The sequence below is a fragment of the Cygnus olor genome, chromosome 12 (assembly GCF_009769625.2).
Source record: "Cygnus olor isolate bCygOlo1 chromosome 12, bCygOlo1.pri.v2, whole genome shotgun sequence".
Taxonomy (NCBI): Eukaryota; Metazoa; Chordata; class Aves; order Anseriformes; family Anatidae; genus Cygnus; species Cygnus olor.
Window position 1 is genome coordinate 21,712,389 of NC_049180.1, and position 22,874 is coordinate 21,735,262.

A 22,874-nucleotide genomic window follows, 5' to 3' on the forward strand; every position below is an offset into this window, starting at 1 on the left:
CTAAGAAATATGAAGAAATACTAAAGTAAAAATGTATGGAAGATATCACTTTATCCCCCTTGGAACAATGCCCATAAAATCAAACAATGTTTTCAAGAGCTGTTATGATTCCATAGTTATGGATCACATTTGAAATTTGTATTATCACATTCATAAACTGGAATTCTTATTCAATCTATTACTTTTTCAGGTTTTCTGGTTTTGCTTTTTTTTTTTTTTCACTAAAGGACTAATTGCTTTGTATGAAATATAAGCAAATGGAATTTTAGCTTATTGCATAAAATCAGAAACTACTTTCTTGGATTTGTATATTATAACTAACCAAGAAGTACCAAGTTTTTAATGAATATTATACATGCAATTCTGAAACTAACTAAGATAAGTGCATCTCTGGCTTCAATCACCCAATTAGTCACAGGATTTACTGCTACGAAAGACAAAAATCCAAAAATCTTAGACATCAGGTAAGCTCACACTCAAGGCACTGAAACTCTATCCAATGACTCTCAATTACATTCATAGTGGGTGTTTTCAAATCTGGGATCATTGTCATTTTGGTCCAGAATGATAACATTTATCTGACACATTCCAATGAGTGGTTCTGCTACCTGGTCTGTTGCTGTCAGAATGATAGAATATTCCCTCTGTTTTTCTCGATCAAATACCTGAATAGTTGTCAGAACTCCTGAAAACAAATTAAATACCAGAATTAAAATACTACGCATTTGACAATACTGTATGTAGACGTTTATTTGATTGTAGATACACTGAGATACAAGTCAATAGGCTAAATATACCTACAATGCAAATTTTAGGTTCAAGGCTTCAGTCACAAGATTTAACAATTTCAAGAACTTAAACTGTACTGCTCAGGCAGACACAAACTTCATAAACACTTATATCTATATACAATTGACTTTAGTTCTGAAAGGTAATACCAAACTAACTTTAAGAGACCAAGTTTCATGTCTTTTATCCTCTAAAAATTCTGCCTGCATTTAGTTTTGCCCTTCCAAAAATTTTAGTCTCTTGGTCATTTGTAAGACTACTCTGTCATTTGGATAAGTCATTTATATGCCATTAACAATGCTACCAGATAATGTGCACCTAAAATATGTATTTTTTAAATCTACTTACAAAGACACAGAAGTTATTTCACACTGCAGAATTTCCACGTTTCAGGGAAAATATCAAATCTAGTTCTAGTTCTACTGGACATGTACGAAATTAAAAGCAGAATGTTTGTGCAGTTAAAACACCTTATATTTTGTTTGCTATCAAAAAACCTCAGTGCAAAGCACAAAGTCTGATCTTATTTAAGCTTGTTTTCCATCAGCCTAATGAAGTGGTTTCTATGTGCCAGTATCAGTTATGATATTCAGTTTACCTGTGTCAGGATGAATACTAAATGCTGGTAGGATACCATCTCTGTGCATCAAGCCATATTTCACTATACCATTGGCTCCTTCATCAGCTTCAGTGGCTTCAACTTGCAGTACAACTGTCCCTGAAGGCTGGTTTTCCAATACGGAAGCATGTTCCCGATAATACTGACACTGAGAGGGGATACAAACAAAAACAAAAACAATCAAGCATGTAACTTGCCATATGATTTAACAATACATTAGAGGGGAAAAAAAAAAGAAAAAAAACACTATTTAGCCACACTGCCATTCAGATATGCTGATGTTTTTATCTGTATCATGATTAACTTAAGCACTTTACTTGCTATTTTGTGGTTATATGAATACTATGCAACTCCAACTGATTAAAATATTTGGACAAAAAGTTACAGTTGCATACACTTCCAAATGCAAATATACTTCTATGTTAGCAAAAAAGAAAGTATACATTTGCCCAAATCATAGAATTGCTCTGGTCAAAATCAGCTTTCTATGCAAAGTAAGTTTGTCAAGAACAGATTAATGATAATTTGCAAGACTGAACTGAGCCGTCATGGACTTTTTAAAACGTGCAATGTTATTCATCAACATACTAGCCATTAGCATCAAACTTGAAATTTTTAGACAATGGAATGTTAAATACCAGTGAACATTCTGAAAACACATTCAAGCGTTTATTTTTACAGTACTTTACAATTCAAGCTAAAATACCTTCCATCTTTTCTTTCATCAATTCCAGACTTATAATCATCACAAGAAGACAATGAAATTTAGGGAGGTGTTTTGGAACACTTTGGAACAAGTCCACTGGATAGATACAACTATTGATCCTTCATGTGTCATACTGAAACACCAAAAGTTATTCACCCAACCTAATCTTTTCTAAAGGGTTCAGGAAAAAGTCTGCTTACAGGAGCTGCTCTGCCACAAAAGAACAAACCATATAAGGCTCAGGAGAGGGACGGGAAAGACGGAGAAGACAGTGGCATCAAGAGGAGAAAAATAAAGTGGATCACGTCTTGAATAATTTATCTGCTGCACCACTTGCAGTGGCAACAGTCTTAAACATTCACCACACAGTCTAATGTATATCATCTAGCCTCATTTATTCACCTTCTGAAAGACAGGTTTGTTGTTGTTGACATCATCGATTTTCACAATAACCTGAGCAGTACTTGTAAGAAAACAGGTCCCTCCGGAGGCATTATCATCAGTAGCTGTGACATTAAGTATGTACTCTGTCCCATGCAACTTTGGAAATGGACTTGAATGAAGTCTAACTAGCCCTGAAAAACAACAGGTTGCAGCTTTTTTATTTTTTAGTATATTAACCAATTCCTGTTATTCTTCCAACCTTTTTAACTATTCACAAGACTGCTACATTTTAATTACTATGGTATTTTTTACTGCAGTCTGATAGTAAAATGAAGACAGCACAACAACAGGTCTGCACGTATGCCTACACAGCTGAAAGAGACAACAGCTACAGCTCAGCTGACCTGAACATTATCTTTACTGTATCTGCTGCAGAAGATAACATAACAAAAAAAAAAATCCAGAAACATTGTGGCAAACTTCTGTTTAACCTGTTTCAGCCCTACCAGGGAGCCTGGGTACATTCCTTTATTATTGCAATTAAGTCTGTCTCCTTTGTGCTGCAGTCATTCATGCTAGCTCAACTGAAATTAGTAAAAGTTTTCCTTCCTGCAACACAATCACCGCAACATTAGGCTGTTTAGACATACCCTCAGAAATGTGCATTTTGCTACTCTTTCAAGTCACCCAAATGATACACCCTGCTAGATTTGACTCTCAGAGAAAGATGTATGAAAAATTTGTTACCAAAGCAAACCAGACTGCAGCTATCTGAGACCATGTAGAAAGAAGCTGTCATTCATCCACTTCATCATCCATCAATCACCTCACTTATTCATCAGGGATAACAGCAACTGTCATTACAATAGAGTATTGTCACAGCATCAATGTCGCTCAGTGTGCCTACAGATGTACTGTTTTAGCTGCTTCACTTATTCTTGACATACTTCCATTTCTCCTTGCCATTTCTGTGACAAGGGAGTGAAGACTATTCTTCTGATATCATTTGTGAAATTAAACTGCTGCAAGCCACTGCAAACTTTTATTGGCTTATTAAGCAACAAAAGCCAAAAAATGTTTTGAAAAAAAAATGTTAATGTTTCTGAATTAAGCTTGGTAGACTATAAAAATTAATTGATAAAACGTTTAAGTTTACTTATACACAGTCATCTATATAAAAAACAATGGATCTGATCATAAGAGATGGTATCGAATAAAGATCCGTCTCTTAAGTTACCCATTATCAGTAACAATGCTCTCAATTAAATTACTGACTGAAATCAGACAATAAACAAATAAGAGTTGTCAATTATACAAGGGTTTTAGGAAAATGATACAATTTTTTAATGTTATGAGAGAGTCTAGAACACTTGCACATTTCTCCTGCATTTTTTTATTAGATTAGCACTAGCTCCAAAAATTGTATATGCTATTCAGTTTTTATAAATGTTGTCTAATAAAAAACAATCTTAATGTGCATCACATCAGAATCAACATTATGGCTCTGTAGCAGCAAAGAGCTAATACACTATTACCTTTCTTTGGGTCAATAACAAAATTTCCTTTTTGACTCCCAGATAGAATATCATAGTTCACACTATCTCCATCAGGGTCTACAGCATTAACTGTAGCAACCAGTGTATTTTGGCCTGCATCTTCAGAAACAAAACTCCTGTAGCTGTTAAATGAAATTATGACAACATACTTACAAATTTAGACAGAAAAAAATATATACATAGAGGAATATTTTACAACATCTAATGATTACCTATACAAAGGGTACTGCAGAGATCTGTAATTTATTAATGCAATTGCACTGTTAAGATGCTACTTCATAAACAAAGGAAATTATAGTATAGATGACTTATCCAACCATCTTTCTGTTGTTCCCTCCCATAAATTTCCACTGTAAACTTTCAGCACTGTTGATGCTTTCAAGCTTAGCTTCATGACAACAATTACACTAAATGTATAATTTTTTTTTTAATTTACAAGATTCACAGAATGAAAGTAAACATTTAAAAACATTGTTATAATATACTTTCTGACACAAGTTGTCAAATGCTTTCAGTGTAGTCTTTGCACCAGCATGACTAAGATGAGAATCAGATCCAGAGGATATGTGCATAACTCCAGTTTTACAAAAAATCTCTTCTCAGGACTGGACACATCACTGACACTGTAAGCTCTTAAGAGGCATTATCAGCCTAAGCTTAATGCTCTCAGGAGTAGAAATCCCTCTGCCTTAGTAAAGTCCCAAATATTTATTATTTTATCTGACTAGATCGGGCATAGGCCAGGCTAAGCATATGACAGACCAGCCTGTAGTAGATATCCCAAAGCTCAGCCATAGCAAGGAATTGCAGCTGGCTCTATCCAACAATACACATGGGTATCACTGCGCTCAGAGTACCTGAGTCTGCTTATGTGCCCGCTTTTCATATTTCATTGCAAATACAACCCCAGTGACTGCAGCTGTTACATGAAGTCAATTACTCTCACACCTCATTGTCATTACGCTGAGAAATGCATAAATATCAAAGGAACAGAAAATGGGTGCAGAGAAAACCTCTCCCTTAGCTTTTGCTGTCTAGATATCCATTTTCACCAAAACCTTTGTAGTGACAGCTTTTTTTTCCTCCCTCAATTTAATATGCAATGAAGTAGAAGTAGATTATTCTGATTTAGCTCAGTCACAACCCTCAGGACACTGTTTTAACTCTGCATCTGGAAAGCAAATGAACAGCAGTTCTGATAATTGTGAACATGAAATTTAGGGACAGAACAGTTCGAGTCATCAGAAGAGGTCTCTTAAAAAGCAGAAAGTGGAAAATGACAAAATGAAAGAGTGATAGCCTTAAGCATTTAATAATTGAGACACAAGATAACTGATGAAGAAAAGCTCATGGCAAGGAATCTAGAGTTTATACCAGACTATAAATCTATTTAAACACAGGACTAGGACATCATCATCATCTTGATTTGTATTAGCCTTGCAAATTAGTCTCTCAACAGGAGCCAATTTATGGGTGTTCATGATGATCTATCTCACAGAAAACTTCATCTAAGTTATGTTTGAAATTTATCTTTTGAGATTTTTTTCATTACCTGAAAGATAAAGTAAAATCAAATCCTGGTTAACATGGTTAAGCAAAAACTTGAAACAATTTGAATTGTAAAAGCTGAATTAAGTTCCATCACCAATCTATACAGATATAATTTGTACTGCATAGGGAACAGAAAAGCTTCTTATTTATGTTTGGCAATTTAAAATAATATTTATTTTAATCATGTTCTTCAGTAAGCTTTAAATATAAGAACTGGTGGTTTTTTGTTTGTTTGCTTTGTTTGTTTGTTTAACTATGATCTCTGCTTCCAATATGTTATGAAGATGTTTACAGCATCTTTATGCTATCTCTCATTTCTGATTAAAAAATTGGGAATACATACAGGACTTGGCATTCAATGACCCTGAATATTAAAACAAATGAATAAATGAAAAGTAGGCATCATCTGAAGAGTGAGAAACTTAATCTGTTTTAGTATTTGACAATATACAGATATCCACTAACAATTTACAAAAGATCAATTTTTTCTAAGCCATATCTCCTAAGCAACATTTAGGAACAAAAGGAAGGCATAAGATTTCGAAGCCAGAGATTACTTTTACATAAAATGACTGTCAGCTTTGACATTTTGTTCAACTAAACCACATTACTGAAATCTCTTCCAAGGTTTTGTTCTGAGCCTTTCTGCTCTAGAAGGCCAATGCAGAAGTTCACAATGAATTTCATTACTAAGCTTACAACCTGAATGCAAGTTTACAGCACTTCTGACATTGCTTCAGATACCTCTGAGTACCAAATACAGAATAAAAATCATTACTGAGGTTTACCAAAAAAAATAGGAACAAAATATCATTTAACAATAGTCTATCATATCTCCCACAGAGTAGCAGGAATAGTGGCTTCCCACTGCTAACCTTCCCAAGCATCCACACAGTGAATAGCAATGTAAGCCATCCATCTGATGTGCAGGAAAAAACTACTTAAAACACAGCAATAACTAGAATGTACTATTTACTTATTTATAAACTGACAAGATCTTCCAGTCAAACATCTTGACTTTAGCAGAGTAAGTGAATGGAAGATCATTAATTGGTAGGCTACTAATGGAATTTCATTTCTAATTAATCTAAAACTAATTGGAAAAACATATTGGAAAAACAGAAACACAAGATCTGCCAAAAGAGACTGTCTATATACCACCCCTTTCTATGCACATTGAAACTATGTCTAAACCTTATATTTAACCAAACTTAAAGCCTTTTTTTTTTTTTTTTTTTAACTGGTAGTAACAAAATCTCAGAGCCAAAAGATTATCCTGCTTTAGTCAGACTAACTTTGAAATTTGATTGAACATAAGCCAGTTACCCTCCTATAATGATCAGCCTTCTGACCAGGATAAAAAAGGCAACAGGAAAAGACAAAGATAACAGAATTTTAAGAATATGCATTTACGTTGTCTGGGAAAACTCAGGTGCTTCATCATTTACATTTGAAATATGAATCCTAACAGTTGCTGTCCCAGTCTTCGGCTCCTCTCCTTTATCCACAGCCATAATTATGAACTCATACAGATGGTTAGGTCGCTCATAGTCCAATTTTGTTGCTGGAAATATAGTACCATGAGAAGTAATACTAAAGTCTGGACTCAAAGAGTAATATAATATTTCGGCATTCTCTTTTGAATCACAGTCAGTGGCTGTCACTGTTAAAAGAGAAGATAAAGACACTGCGTAGATCAAAGTCTATGAATTGGAACATTGAGTACTTTAACAAAAGAATTAGTGCATAGCATAAAACTGTAATAGCATTCGTCTTGGCATGTAGTGCTTGAAATAATTTATAAAACAGGTGAAGTCCTGTTACTTCAAAATCCTATGAAGATTTGTTTACTTCATCTCTCATCCTCCAAAATTATTTGGGCTGTGGCAATAGTAAGTAATTATGACCCAATTCTACAAGATGCCAATTGCCTTCAGAGAGTTGTGGCTACCCCCTCTTGGGGCAGGATTTTGCCTTCTTAATTGAAATCTAATTAGTGGGGAGAGAAAAAACACTCCTGACGAGCATAACAAATGGTTTTAAAAGTACCAACCTTGTAGAAGTGCAGTTGTCCTAGTAACTGTTTCAGGAACACTAACTTCGCTGTAGATTGACTGATGAAATTCTGGGGCACAATCATTCACATCTGTGATTACAACTGAAACCTGAACAGAAAACAAGAGAGTGTTAAATGGCATCAAAGTGAATCAAGGCAATGACTTCATTGCTCTAGAAATACTGGATGGAAGAGTTTGTCAAAAAAAAACAAAACAAAGAAACACATTATTGTTGAGGTCTTTGGAAGCTGTAGCATATAGGAAAAAACATTTTTCTTAGGTTGTTCTTTTCCTGCTGAGAATTGCTTAAATATTAGATTCCAAAACATTTGGAATTGTCAGGCTGCGTACATCAACATCTTCTATTTTTCCTTCACCTCCTTTGATTATTTCATATGATTAATTTAAAGAGAAATGGACTGTCTGCTTTCAAAGCATTCTTTTGCCATTATCTTATCTTCCCACTCTTCCGTTATTTTTAATACTAAAAATTCTACTGCCAAGCATATCACATTCTAGCAGTATAAATCTCCAAGACCAAGTTCTGAATTCAATTGCAGCAGTGTAAATCAGAAGTAGATAAAGGTAACTGTTCATGTTAAGACAAGTAAGAAATACAATTCTGCTTCTAACACCATTAAAAATGTTTTCTTATTTCTCTGTCAAATGAGAGCCCACTGTTGCACTGTTGACAATCCAAGCAGTAAGAAGTGTGTTAAATTAGCCTTTACAGCAGTTCATACTGCTACAGTTCACACTGAAGTCTGATGTTGGTATTCTGGCCTCACAATGCAATAGGTAGCCTTATACTCACTCTACGCTTACTTATGTTAGTACAAAATGGAAGTTGCCTTCTCATGACTGCTGAAGTTCTATTGGTGTATGGCATATAAAACTACGTTTAGGCTAAATGTATTTATAAAATCATCTTAGAATCCTCTTTCAAGTCTTATTCTGTCATTCTTCATCTTGTGGTACCTAAAAGGGTCAACAGAAATTATCAGTCTCCAGTGTGCTACAGCCACTGTTTTTAACACTGATGTACTGTGTCCTCTCACCTGTTCCTAATAATTCTACCTCCCATTCCTTTGACAGCGAATATCTATTTCCCACACCAGGAACAAACTGTTATATTACATGCATTTCCAAGCTTGGCAAATCTTTGAATTCAAACAACTGTAATAGCTGTATTTAGAAATATTTTCTGCTGTCAAACAGCTTTCTAAAATACCATGAACTATCATCTTTCAACATCTATGACTTATTACCTCCTGTCTTTACAAGTTCAGTTTGTGTTCTTGAAACGAAACTAGTAATTGTCTTTGTATTTTCTGTTTTGCCTTTGTTTTAAATTGGAGTAATCACAAATCTGCATAATTTATGAAGGCTGAGAGTAAAACAAAACCGCATGTTAGCCTTGGCTGCATCTACTCCCATCTTTTTGGATAAAGACTTTGACCTATGATGGGATGGCATTATTGATCCCTAAGCAACAGCTTTTTCAGGATCAGCAAAAATGAGCTTTACCCAATAGTACCTAAACCAGCCCTCCTAATCTATACAGAGTTAAAAAGACTTTTAAAATGACCAACAGAATATGTAGTATGAGCTGGAGAAATGAAAGCTCCTAGTGAATCCATGCAGATATTTGGGAAGACTCAAGAAAAACGCAAATACATACCGAATGGCAGAAGTGAACACCTACCTCAGCTGCGCTACTGAGCTGTTCCTCATTTTCCTCTGCTCTGACCAACAGAAGATACTGGTGTTGGTCACTCTCATAATCCACATTCCGAGTTAAGCTGATATCCCCTGTTGCCTGACCAATGCCGAACAGACCACTCGGATTAGTTAGCAAACTGTAGCTCAGGGATTTGTTTCGATATGATATAGCAGTGACTCGAAGAAAGCTGCATAAAAATGAAGTAATATAAAAAAAAGATCTCAAGCATGTAATATAACATAAAGAAAAAAAAAGGGCAAAAAATGCTACACAACAGAGCTGAAGGTGCAAGCCTGTAGGTCTGATTAGAGTAGTACCCACCAAAGTCAATGATAGTTATACCTAAATTCCAAATTCAAATATTTTGTTATACTGTATTTTTATCATCTTGAAGTTAAACAGAAAAAGATAGGATTTTTGGAAGCAGAACACAGTAAGGATTAAAAACACAGAAATAGAAGATTTATTTTTTGTTGCAACTGAATTTGCTTACTCTAATTTTCTTCTAAGGTGGTGATGATTTTCAGGAAGGAAACTAAAAGATAAAATAAGCTACAAAAGATTCTTTTTACTAACAGTATAATACGCTTCAGCATACTGTTCTATAGTTTCAGATACCTGCAAAAGGAAAACAGCCAGTCACTAGCAGTGTGCATGTAACAGCGTATACCAGGACGTTGTTTTTTTTAGCTCATCTGGTACTTTTTTCCCATGAAAGTGCTTCAAGTAGGAAAAGCATTTGCAATATGAAGTAAAAGTTATGAGTTATAAAACAATAATTTTTAAGGGTTTAAAACAGAATACTAATTCCTCAAATGTTTGTTGTCTTATTGTGAAGACTTCTTAGGAGAAAAGATTCCACTTCCCAGGAGAACCCAAAAACACCTAAGATCCAGTGACAACTGCATTCAAAAAGACAAACTGAGGTTTGTCTGAACACTTCTTTTCCTGTTGTTATTTTCATGCTGCTGTCTTCTAGCTTCCCTCAGATGCAACACTGAAAAAAAAAATACTGCAAAAGGTTGCTGTAGGTCATTATATTGCTTTATTCTTTTTGCTTATTTTTCTGCGATGTGGTCTCAGTCAGTTTAAGCCAGCACAAGTCAGTGTTCCTGCCAACAGGAATTACTTTGCCCTCTTTCTAACTCCCTACCCCTGCTGCAAGTTCATGCCACCTCTCCTCTCCTTCTGTCACCACGAACAATCACGAGGCCCTGCTGTGAACACATTTAACAACCCAACTGAAAAATCTTTCTTTTTTTTGCTTTGTCGGTCATTGGATCAGTCTTCCAACACAGCTAGCATACTAGAGCCAATGCCAGGTGAAAAGAAAAGAAAGGCTTGGTAACACTTCTTGTCAGCAGCAGTCTTAAATCCACCTACAATTGTGAAATCCTTACCCCAGAAATCCAGCGACTCTGTTTTCCTGCAACTGGTCTAATATAAATATCAGAATTTCAGGATTCTGCATTGATTTTCAGGACCACACTTGGGTTAACACACAACAGTAAATCACTTTCGCTGGGCACATTGTTTATATTCAAGCCTCTTATGACATAGTAACAACCATATGAAATATTTAATTCCTTTTGGATATTACCATGTAACTTCACAAACTGATTAATCTACTATCACCGTAATTGTGCAAACATATTTTTAAATAGTGACAAAAATATTTACAAAGAATTCCACTATTTTTCTTCCTAAACATTATTGAATCCAATATAGCAGATACCAGTTAGGTATTGTAGCATTCCACGGTTCTTTGATTTCTTTTATACCTGTGCTAAATAAATCCATTGCAGTTTAAAAAAAAACAACAAACAACTTATTTGCTATTAACAGCTGCTGATTTTTTTTTTTTATCTTAACAAACCTCAGACACTGTAAAATTTTTTGTTGTAGACTCAACAGTAAAACAGAATACTACAGACAACATAGCGTTAAATAACAGTTGAAAGGCCACACAAGGAAGACATTTACTGGATAAAAGTATTCTTGATTCAACTGGAAAAGGAAATGTCTGCCCTAAAACCAAAACAATTTGTGAAAGACGGAACTGAGTATTCAGGTAGACCTACGTTACTAACATTTTCCGTGATATTTAGATCCACGTGGTTAGACACAGGATGGAAAAGTAAAATGACATATTTTGTGGCATCTTCATTTTTGCTCAGTTTGTCACTGTGATTAATGAAGACAGGAAAGACAGTCTCCCCTCTCCCCCCCTACCCTCAATATTCACTTGGTGGAGAAGGCACTTTTCAAATGTTGGCACAGAGAGCTCATACATGCATTTACACAAGGTATCTTTCTTTATGATGTAATGGTTCTGATTTGTATTTTCTTTGAAAATTAGGACACAATCATCATCTGCTAATACTTTTCTTATCATTTCAAAAGCAAGAAATTCTAATTATTTGTTACCATTTTTCTTTATAAAAGAAGAAAGAATACATTATATATCATACAATACTAAGAATACATCAATCAAATGATATTTATCACTTCAATTAAGATATCTAAATTGCTATTTACGATTCATAAACAATACTGAGGCTTTGGAGAGATCAAACAGAAGTTAAACTAAGAACACAATCTCACTGCATTATTTGTTACTGTTACTTACGATTTTCCTTGTGCCATACTTTCAGGAACATGAACAAAGTATGACATGTTGCTGAACTGCGGTGGTCGAAATCCAGCAATTATAGAAACAGAGGCTGGAGACCCTTTGTTTCCAAGTTTATCTGCTGCCAGTACAGTCAGTAAATACTCCTTGTTCCTCACCAATGGCAAACCTGTCGTTTTAATCCAGCCTGTGTCCCTCTCGACTTCAAATCTGTCTTCTCCACCTAAGAAGACAGATCCACAAACTGCTGTCAGCAAGAACACTTTTACTTAAGTAAAATGGAGAAGAAAATAGGGTATCAGTTCCTGAAGTGGTTTTCTTTTAGAATTGACGTACACACAAAAATATCAAGAGTTTGTTTTGAACTCATTATCTACATCACCAATTACATTTCTAATCTCATTTTACTTTCCTGGGCAATTATTATCTTCTTCATCCTCCAGTACTTTGCTGCTATTTGACCCCTAACTATCCCTTAGCAGAAAACACCCTGTTAGGGTCCTGGTCAAGAAGGACAGATTCACCTTTGGAGTAGTATCACCACGACCCTTCTCCTTAGACAGTTTTGAATTATTATTGAAGTTTGTTTTAAGAGCCTCAACAAAGAAAATCATCAGCGAGCCTATAGTAGCTATGCAAAAATAAGGCATAACCCAGACCCTTACAGATTTGTTCGGAATGATCCAGAAGCACAGCTCCTGCTAAGGAGAAGGAACATTAGCTTCTTCCACCCAACAAACTCTGCTTCAGGTAGTGTCCTCTCTCATAAACAGTCAGTGCAGCAGAAGGGTGCTGACTATGGCTACCATTGCCACCCCCTTGCAAAGCCTTGCAGTCCAGTACCACTCCAGTCCCCATTACCCCTGTGGGCAATAATCTGGGCAGGAACACAACTTTACAGAGAGAACTCACTTCCGATCTGGCCAATCTGTCCATACGCTCACCAAAAGTTTATTTTTTTCACACACAAAGCCAAAGGCTTATGAATCTTTTTGAGTAGGAAAGGAACATTTTCCACTAAAGAAACTGATGATAAGAGAAAAAAAAAAAGTTAAAATAGTGAAGCTTCATACAAATGTAACAAAGAGATTTAAATTTACCTTCCAAGAGAAAATATTCTACAGTTCCATGGATCCCTTCATCTGCATCCACCGCAAGCAGCTTGTATACTTGAGTACCTTTGGCAGCTTGAGGAGAAACCACAGCCAAGAACGGGAAGGGCTCCATGGCCCATTCAGGTACATTGTCATTTGCATCTGTCGCAGTAAGTGCTAAGTGCAACAAGTACTGATCTTTTCCTAATAGTAAGAAAAATGAATAAATATTTAGCTGTTTAATGGTACTCAGAGAAGCAACACATATCAACTCCTGAGGGTGTACTGTCTGCAATATGGTTGGCATTTAATTCAGAAAGACTTCTTTGGCTCTTCTCCTACAACCAACAGCATCCAGACACAATGGAAAAAATAAAATAAAATAAATTAACCAGCACAAGTACTGCCAAACTGCAAGATCAGGGCCACCCCATATTATTTCCTACCAACATCTCTTTTTAGGAAAGTTCACACATTCTTAAATTTTCAAAGTTTAAATACATGTTTCCTGAAAGCACTTTGCTGGAAGAAAAAAAAATATTGTTTAGTATATTCAATGATTACAACAATTCTGAACATTGAAAGTAATTACATTTTTGCCATCAAAAAGATTCTAACCAATCTACCCTAAATAATGAATTTCCAAGATGGAAAGTTCACTTAAGTCTTAATATGGTTTTCACTTCTATTAAAAATTAAATGCTGTTTAAAAAAAAATCCATCAGAGAATGGAACTATTCAATTATCCAGAAATCAGAAACAGAATATCCTTAAAAATTGATGGAAAAGTACTTGTTATGCTGCTGCCATTATTAAACCAACCAGTGAGGGCAACAGAGCTCCTGAACAAGTAATAAATAGCAGGCAGGCATCATTGAAAAAGTAACAAAAAGGAAAAATGTCAGATCGAAGAAAATGTTCTGACGTCTCCAAGCATTAAGTTAAAGGAGGAAGAAGTAGAAAAAAACCCTGGGTGAAAAATGTTTCTAAATGAAAGACAAAAGCATAGACTAAAAGCTTCAGTGTCAAAGAAAGCAAAATGCTGCTGCAGACAGGAAGCCTTTTTGTCTCTGCGCTCCTTAATCAGCAGCCCGTGTATACTTCCAACTGGTAAATGCTACTTCCAAATACACACAGCTAGCTCAGATTCTGAAGCAACTTCGCTGAGAAGACATCAAACTATGATAAGACTATGACAAATACTTTTTTTTTTTTTTTGTAACTGATGATATTTACCAGCAAGACCAAAGAGCACAGTATAAACAGATGTAGGCCTTTTGGCCAGCTTGGCTGCAAGTGGACTGGCACCGTACTTGTAGAAAGCTGCACTACAGAGGCCAACTTGAATGTTCCTGCCATCCATGTTTAATGCTCCTGGTTCCAGAAAAGCAGTGAGCACACACCCAATCTGACTCTGAAAGCATTACAGCTGCACGGACATGGCACTATGTCCAAGCTAACAAGCCTGGGGAATTGAAAGGGAATATGGCCTGTGCAAGAACAGCTGTCTACATTTACAAAATGGTTTATCCACAAGTTTAATAATGGATGAAAAGTCAGAATTTTATAAAATGATTGTGTTAATATTTGATTTCCCTGTGTATTTATTATATATACATACATAAAAACTTCTACACACACACATCTTCAAAATGGCTTTACAAGAACTGAAACAACACACCTGTAAGTACAGAATGGAACAACTAAAATTCTCAGTTTTAATTTAATTAGCAATACAAAGTATTTAAGACTAAATATAGTGTTACCAAAGGGTCTAATCTTGTAAATATTGTTATCTTGCTAGGGAGGGATATTATTCCAGGAAGGTTTGCCACTTGTGTTGAACGACTGTACTTTCCCTCTCTTCTTTCCTAATTGCAGCATTACATCTCTCCCCAAAGCACACCAATGTTCCATCTAAAATATATTACTTTCACCTGATGTATGCATTTACTGATGTTATCCCTTAACTTCTGCAGCAGTACTAATGCACCTTTTGTGTCTGCCTCTTGGAAGTCTCAGCTTTTCATAATTAGTAACCTCTGTCTGATAGCAAGTGGCATATTTAGCACACCTTATCATAATCTGCAGTCTGTAAACAACCAGTAAGTGGATTGTCGTAAAGAAAACTCCTTGATACTGTGATTAACAATGTCAAATACCAGTTTCTTAGTTCAGCTTCCAGAAACTTAATCCATCATGACCTCTGAGAACTTTCTGTTCTTACCAAGAAAACCGTCTTAGTATAAAAATCAGCACTCACCCAAGACAATCACAGAAGTTCTTCTCCATTACACTTGTAAAACTGCATTCATTCATCTAAATTCTAGCATAGAAATTGAATTGATGGTAACTTGTTAAATTCAAATGAATTTCTTTATAATTATATCCTCTACTCAGAATCTAATGTTACAGTGAATTAATATTAGTTTAAGACAACATGTATATAAAAGCAGAGGCTACAGCAAAAACAAGCTTCTGATTTATGGAATAGTAAGTCACCGAAACAAACAGTTTCCTGAAAGAGAACCTGAAACATTTCTTGCATCACCATAGGCTATGAATACATACAACTCCCCTTTTTACATTTTCATGAAAAAAAAAAATCCAGTTACAATGTGCAGCCAAGTCTTACAAGTCTTCTACACTCTGAAATAAACTGTGTTATGCATTGCACTTCTGCAGCCAGAAGTGCTGAAAGTCCTGGTGTAAGGATGAGCAGGTTGACTTCTCTAGCATATTACACTGCACGAGAAGCCCACATTTCCAAAGAGATGCTGAGATTGCCTCAACACAAAAAGAGACTGACCATGAGGTGAGCCTACTGCACTGACATCACAGGGTACCCAGATATAAGTCTCTTCAATGTTTAGAAAGACTCTATGAAAGCAGTTGCATACTTTCTCCTCTGCTTGCAGATGCTGCTGAAATGTTTATCATAGAAGAAGCCAGAAGGAACATAAAAAAGGATTCAAAAATGAGGATGTAAAATGCAGCAGTATGGATATTCTTTCTGACTACCCTAGTAAATAAAACCAGATGTGTTTCAAAGAGACATGTTTCAGAAGGTGCTTTCCATCAGTCCCATGACATGCATGTATTCATCTACCAAAACTTAAGTCACTACTGAAAATTAACTGTTTTGAATTGAACAAGTACTAACAAACCTGGATACAAAATCCACTCTTGTCATGGTTGCCACTTCACTGAACATTAATAAGCTGGTTCTTAGTGCCTAATTATAACTGGGAAATACCTCTTGCAATACTGTGGAAAACTGCATCAAGACTGAGATTAATCCTCTAATGACCTAATAAGCTTTATTAATCAGAAACCAAAAGGACTTGGAAAAGTTCCTCCAAGTACCTGTGTTTTAATAGTTAAGAGACCTTAATGTCATTTGACATCTTGGCAAGATCAAAGCTTTCAGTAATGTGTTGCCTACCTCTGAAACATCTGAATATTCTTAAGAATCTCGTTAGGATAGTCAGCATGAACTGCAATGCACACCATCAGACAGACAGGCGTAATTGCCTCTCTTGACCAGTATAGGTATCTGCTGCATATGACCTTGCAGGTCCTAGTGGTTATGTTATTTTCTTCCATCAACCATAGGCTGATTCTCAAGCAAAAATACTAAATAAATCATCAAGATTAGACATGATTTCACTTTCAGATAAAGGCAGACCAGAGGAAAATGACTATATGTAAGTCTTCCCTTGACTGTGTACCATATATTAAAGCACGAACTGTAACAGAACTGCACAGGACTGTACTTGTCTGCAGAGAGACCTACAAATGCGACCTGACAACTTGTAGAAACAACATCAGGGTGTCCAATGAAGCATGATCAGACAAGGACTTACCAGAGGACAACCAATGTGATTAAGAGACTGACATGAACAATAACGTGTAACATACGCATTTCAAGCAGGACAAAACATTAAGAATTCCCAAGTATAAGTATATGAATGTAATTTGTTTCAAGGATAACTTCAGACTCTAATGACTGCAGCATTCCATTTGTTGTAATTGTCATGACATATACATTACAAAATGCAGTCTCTTACAACTGTCATCTTTTTTAACTGACATAGTCATTTTCCTACAAAATAGTTGATTTTCTACAGAATGGAGCTTACAATGGACCTCTAAGTATTTTTAATATGGTATATGAAATTCATTTTCCCCCATTTTATGGTTAGACACTATCCTTTATGAACACTATTTGTGCTTCAAAGATAGTGGAAGAAAGAATTTTCCAACAGTACCTCACTTGATAGTTTAAGGTGTCTCGATGTTGCCTTCCATCAACACACATATCAGCATCCCCAATATTTACCCAGCAGCTATACTAATTATACATGTACATTAGCATATTAACAGTAGTACTAAATTATTGTATTATTACGTCTGCACTAGATTTATGATTAATAGTAATTTATTGGTAGTACTACACTATGGGGGACATAATAAGTTACAATTCCACTCAAAATCTTAGCAGAAACAGCTTAAAACTGGTAATCCTCTGTGTACTTGGGTTAAGTCCTACAAGCACACAAACAGGTTCTACTTAAATTATCAGTTCGGAATACCAGGCCCTGACAGCAAGTACACAAACCTACAACCACATTCAGCAGTGTAAGTCAACCCACTACTGAGATCCCCATGAGGAATCTGACAAAGGCCTAATTATCCCTAAAATATTTGTCAAACTGTTCTGTAACACACTGACAATAAGAACTTCTCAATATTAAACACAGCATATTTGACTTTCAAGCCATGTACACTGAAGATATCTTACACAATTTCATTCTTTCAAAGAATCCTCCTATAGTTCTGCTGATTATATTGGCACACAAGCAGATTTTGCATTTGACAGGTTTTTTTCCCTAGCTTCAGACAACAGAGAAAAAAATCAAATAATTGCTTTCTCATATAATGAGCAACAAGAGATAAAATTCAAGGTGCCTCTTGCTGCATATGATGACAATAACATAACACTGGAACACTTAAAATTTTTTAGACGTTATACTGAAAATATTGCTTCATATTCAAAATGATAAAATCACCTTTTTATCTGATCAAAAATATTTTTCCCTCTATTTTTCTTCACTACTGAAACTAATGAAAACAGGTTATGCAAGCAGATTGCTTTTCCCACACATTTGTAAACACCACTTATTTGCCCTTTGCAATATCAAAACTCAGCCTCTCCTTTTGAGTTTATGTATTAAAAAAAATAAAACCCAAAACAGTAAAATTATAATCTCTAATCCATAGGCTTCTCGTGCTTTAGCTGATTAATTCCCTATTAGAGTCAATTTGTCTCTCACCAAAAGTCCTTCTCAGGGCAGCTCATTCTGAAGTCTGCTTTTTCTCTGATAGTCCCTCCAGTTGGAATGTCTTTCTTTTTAACTTAGTATTACTGACAAGAGCTGCAGTACTGAAATTCATTCCCTATCACCAAAATCAATCTTGCTAATCCAATGATGAAACCTCATCACAGTTATCTACCTATGATTTTTCATGCATATTGAAATTGAATTTTCATGTGTATTTATCTGTGGCTGAAAACTGGTAAACACAGGAAGGACTTCATATACTGACTCACACATCGTGAATTCAGACTACATTGGGTAACAAAACTCACTAGCTGATCCAAGTTTCTGCTCCCAGGAAATTTATCAATATGCAATGTCTCACAATTTTCATCCTTTGAAGAAAAAAAAAATATATACATTTCCCCACCTATCTACATAGATAGACCAAGGGTGGCAGGAAGGAGGAGAAGGCTTTAATACTTAGCCTTTCAGTTGACAACTTTTGAATGCAGCACTGGTTAAACCAAGCCTCAAAAATCATCCATGCTGAAATAGTTCAATTGCAATTTCAAATAGTGTAGGTTGGAGTTGCCCCTAAACCCATCACTTTTCACCACGTCAAATTATAAAAGATGCTGTCAATCTATGAAATACAACATATTTTCAGACTTCTGATTTCATTAGGATTACATGACTGTCTTTTCTCTCAAAAATCCAATGGATACTTCTGTAAGACAAGACTTGAAAATAAAATTTTTGTATTCATTAAAAATGTAGGCTTCTCTGCCTCTGTAAAATTGATAAAACGGACAATGCCATACAGTCTGATTTTTAAAGTCTGTCAATATAGAATATTTACTTGAGTGAACATGTCTCTACAATTGCAGACAAATATGGTACATGCCTTGAATTTACTGAGGGAAAAGGTATTGTATTATTATGATTAAACAATTATGAGTAAGAAGCAAGGTTGCTCTGGCATTTTTAGGTCATTTCAATTTATTTTAAATGGAGATTTTGAGGGTGTTAGAAGTCTTGCAAGCCTTTAAGTCAATATCATTAATGCATTCTCATCTACATCTATCAGAAAATTAACTATTCAAGTTAGTATTTTGCTTTTTGTTTTTGAAGTTGCTCCAACTTCTACACATTTACCTTAGATATACAAATGTTTTTTTGAAAACTCGGGGTTTGTTATTTATTTGAATTAGGACAAATAAAATCCCGCTCTACTCTGCACTGGCACGGCCTCACCTCGAGTACTGTGTGCAGTTCTAGGCACCACAGTACAAAAAGGATGTACAACTGTTGGAGAGTGTCCAGAGGAGGGCGATGAAGCTGGTGAAGGGCCTAGAAGGGAAGACCTATGAGGAGCAGCTGAGGTCACTGGGCCTGTTCAGCCTGGAGAAGAGGAGGCTGAGGCGAGACCTGATCGCGGTCTACAGCTTCCTCACGAGCGGGAGTGGAGGGGCAGGTGCCGATCTATTCTCTTTAGTCACCAGTGATAGGACCCACGGGAATGGTGTGAAGCTGAGGCAGGGGAGGTTTAGGCTACACATCAGGAAGAGGTTCTTCACTGAGAGGTTGGTCGCCCACTGGAACAGGCTCCCCAGGGAAGGAGTCACTGCACCAAGCCTGCCAGAGTTTAAGAAGTGTTTCGACTGTGCACTTAGTCACATGGTCTAAAATTTTGGGTAGACCTGTGTGGTGCCAGGAGTTGGACTTGATGATCCTTACGGGTCCCTTCCAACTCGAGATATTCTATGATTCTATGATTCTATGAAATATTTTGGTTTGGGTTGAGAAAGCATTGCTGCTTTGAGGGGGCTTTGTAAATATCACACTGGACTTTTCTAAAACCTCATTCTCACAATATTTCTTCATGTAAATTATCTGCTGACTTCAAGTTTGGGAAGATACATTTCCAGAAAAATTCTTAGTGTCCTAAGCCTCTAGCTCCAATCAGGAGAAAACTCTGTTCCCATTTTCATGCCACACCATGAGGTAAAAGCTACTGGGTATTGTACCCAATCATACCATATAGCCTTCAAAAAAAAAAAAAAAAAGAGCAATAATGTACAAACATTTCTCTACTGTCATTTTGGAAAATTCATGAAGTATATGACAGGCCACTTTTAAGTACAGTAGCTTGCTCATTCATAAAACATAAACCTTCTAAACAGATAACTTTGATGGGCTCAAGCTGCGGACAGCCCACATTCCCTCCTAATATGCCTCATCTTTTTTGTAGATAGCATAATGACAGTCTGTCATGTCCTTACCCTCATCTGGCTTTCAAAAGAGAAGTTAAAGCATAAAAAAAAGAACCAGAAAACAAAAGTAAAGAAAGAGTCAGAGCTACATGATCGTGGCAGGGTGGATCTTAACATAAATTACCAGTTAAAAGAGAGTAAAATGATAACCATTTTATCAGGGACATCCCAGTGCGGTATCCATCTGCTGACAGCAGCAGGCAGAAAAACCAAGCATGCCCAGATGTGAAATAAATGACTGCAAATTAATAATCACAACAGACATCCTTAGATAACAAATCATGTGTCTGAATTAATGGTGACTGATTACCAAAAAGCATTATAATGAGAGGACTTTGCTTAACAGGTAGCAGCTACTGGACTAGTTTAAGACGGGAAGACCTCTTGAAGTTTTGTTTAGATTTTGGGGGAAATATCTGGCTTGTTTCTCTGTAGCCCAACACGTGCAAGAAAAAAAATGCCACCAAAATCAGCAGCCTCACAAGCACAGCTGCTGTACTTCTGCATCACAGAAAGTCATTTGAACTAGCATTACCTGATCTTCAAACCTAAATACATGAAAAACAGGAAACCTTGATTAATTTAAACTTTCAAGAAAAAAAAATAATAAAAAAGAGAAAGATTATAATAGCATATCCTGTATCAAAATGTACATGTATCATCAGTAAACTGAGCCAATTCATACCACTCAAGTGAGAACTCCTCTCACTAGAGCTAAAGAAGAGCAATAAAGTGATATCTTCTAAGTGCACTGTTATTCCAGGGAGAAAGGATACTTCACTGTGAGACTTCACAAACATTTATTGCCATCACGGAAGAAAGACTGAAGAATCTCAGGTTCCATTACAAGCTGTGGTGAGGAGTAAGCTGTCACATATACAAAGCCTTCCTATCTATTTCAACTCTCTTCTGCTCTACCACCCCCAACTGTCCTTATCCCAAAGCTGGCCCTTCCTTAACACTTGTCCCAGTTTCCTCCACCTGCCCTCCTCTCTGTTGCCCCAGATTTCCTGCTCTGTTCTCAGGTTCCCTCATAGCCCTGACCATCCATTCCCAGTACCACTTTTCTACACCCAAAACCCCCACCTAATCAGCACCCACTCCTTCTTATCTGGTCTGTCATCCAGTGCAGCTCTCTCCTGGCCTTCAGGTGGATTCCTCACCATAGCCTCCATCACCACAGCCACATACACCTTCTTCCACCAGCCATTTTTCCAAACTCTAGCCTTGAAAATGGGCTAGGAACATTGAGTTGGCTCATCGTGCAGGTGTCCATCTTGCAGGAAACCTTGCAACTCTAAAAAACGGCAGCAAACCTGAAACTGTGAAATACCTCCATAGCATAATGTATTAATAACTACTGTTACACCCCGTATGGAAGTGTTGTAGGCCGCTATGTATCTTCAAATAGTCAAACCAAATGGAACAGCTTTCTCAAATCTAATACTTCTATATGCAATTCCCATTTAAAGGTGTAGAATTTCTTTATATGCATAAGATTAACCATCTAATTCCTAGTAAGGAATTATGACCTCTTACCAGAATAAGGAAAAAAAAAAAAAAGTGGAGTTCATGTCTGAATACTGTATATTATTAAGTGAACCAAAAGTCTTCCAAACACTGAATTTGTTTCCTGTTTACAACCAAACATTTGGAAGTCAAAGGAAAATTTACTATGTGTACTGGGTCTGGCTGGGATGTTAACTTTCCCTGCAGCAGCCCATACAGTGCTGTGCTCTGCACTTGTAGCTAGAACAGCAGTGGTATCACACCAGTGTTGTGTCTGCTGCTGAGCAGTGCTGGCACAGCATCAGGACTCTCTCTAACCCTCCTAGGGAGTGGGCAAAAAAGTGAGAAAGAAACATCACCAGGGCAGCTGACCTAAACCAACCAAAAGGATATTCCATACCATATGTCATACTCAGCAATAAAAGGTGGAAAAAGGAAGAAGAGGGGAGGGGTGGGCTCTCATTGCGAAAACATCTGTCCTCCTCCCGAACACCGGCTACATGCGTTGAGGCCCTGCTTCAAGGACATGGTCAAGCATCGCTCATTTGTGGGAAGTAGAGAGTAATTTCTTTCCTCTGCACTTCCACATAGCCTTTACTTGTTTTGTTTTGTTTTTTTCCCTTTCCCCCTCCCTTTTCCCCTTTAGTTAAATTGTTT

General features: G+C 36.4%; 1 protein-coding gene across 1 annotated transcript in view; it reads right to left on the bottom strand.

The window, feature by feature from the left end:
- The window catches only part of LOC121076929 (neural-cadherin-like), a 43,983-nt gene that overhangs the window by 15,442 nt on the left and 5,667 nt on the right, over positions 1-22,874 (bottom strand). The window contains exons 2-10 of the mRNA XM_040571572.1: positions 13,118-13,315; positions 12,015-12,240; positions 9,368-9,572; positions 7,659-7,770; positions 7,019-7,268; positions 4,034-4,176; positions 2,517-2,689; positions 1,388-1,556; positions 515-685 (exon numbers count right to left, since the gene is read on the bottom strand). Of these exons, the coding sequence (XP_040427506.1) occupies positions 515-685; positions 1,388-1,556; positions 2,517-2,689; positions 4,034-4,176; positions 7,019-7,268; positions 7,659-7,770; positions 9,368-9,572; positions 12,015-12,240; positions 13,118-13,315 (1,647 nt within the window). The remainder of the gene's footprint in view (positions 1-514; positions 686-1,387; positions 1,557-2,516; positions 2,690-4,033; positions 4,177-7,018; positions 7,269-7,658; positions 7,771-9,367; positions 9,573-12,014; positions 12,241-13,117; positions 13,316-22,874) is intronic.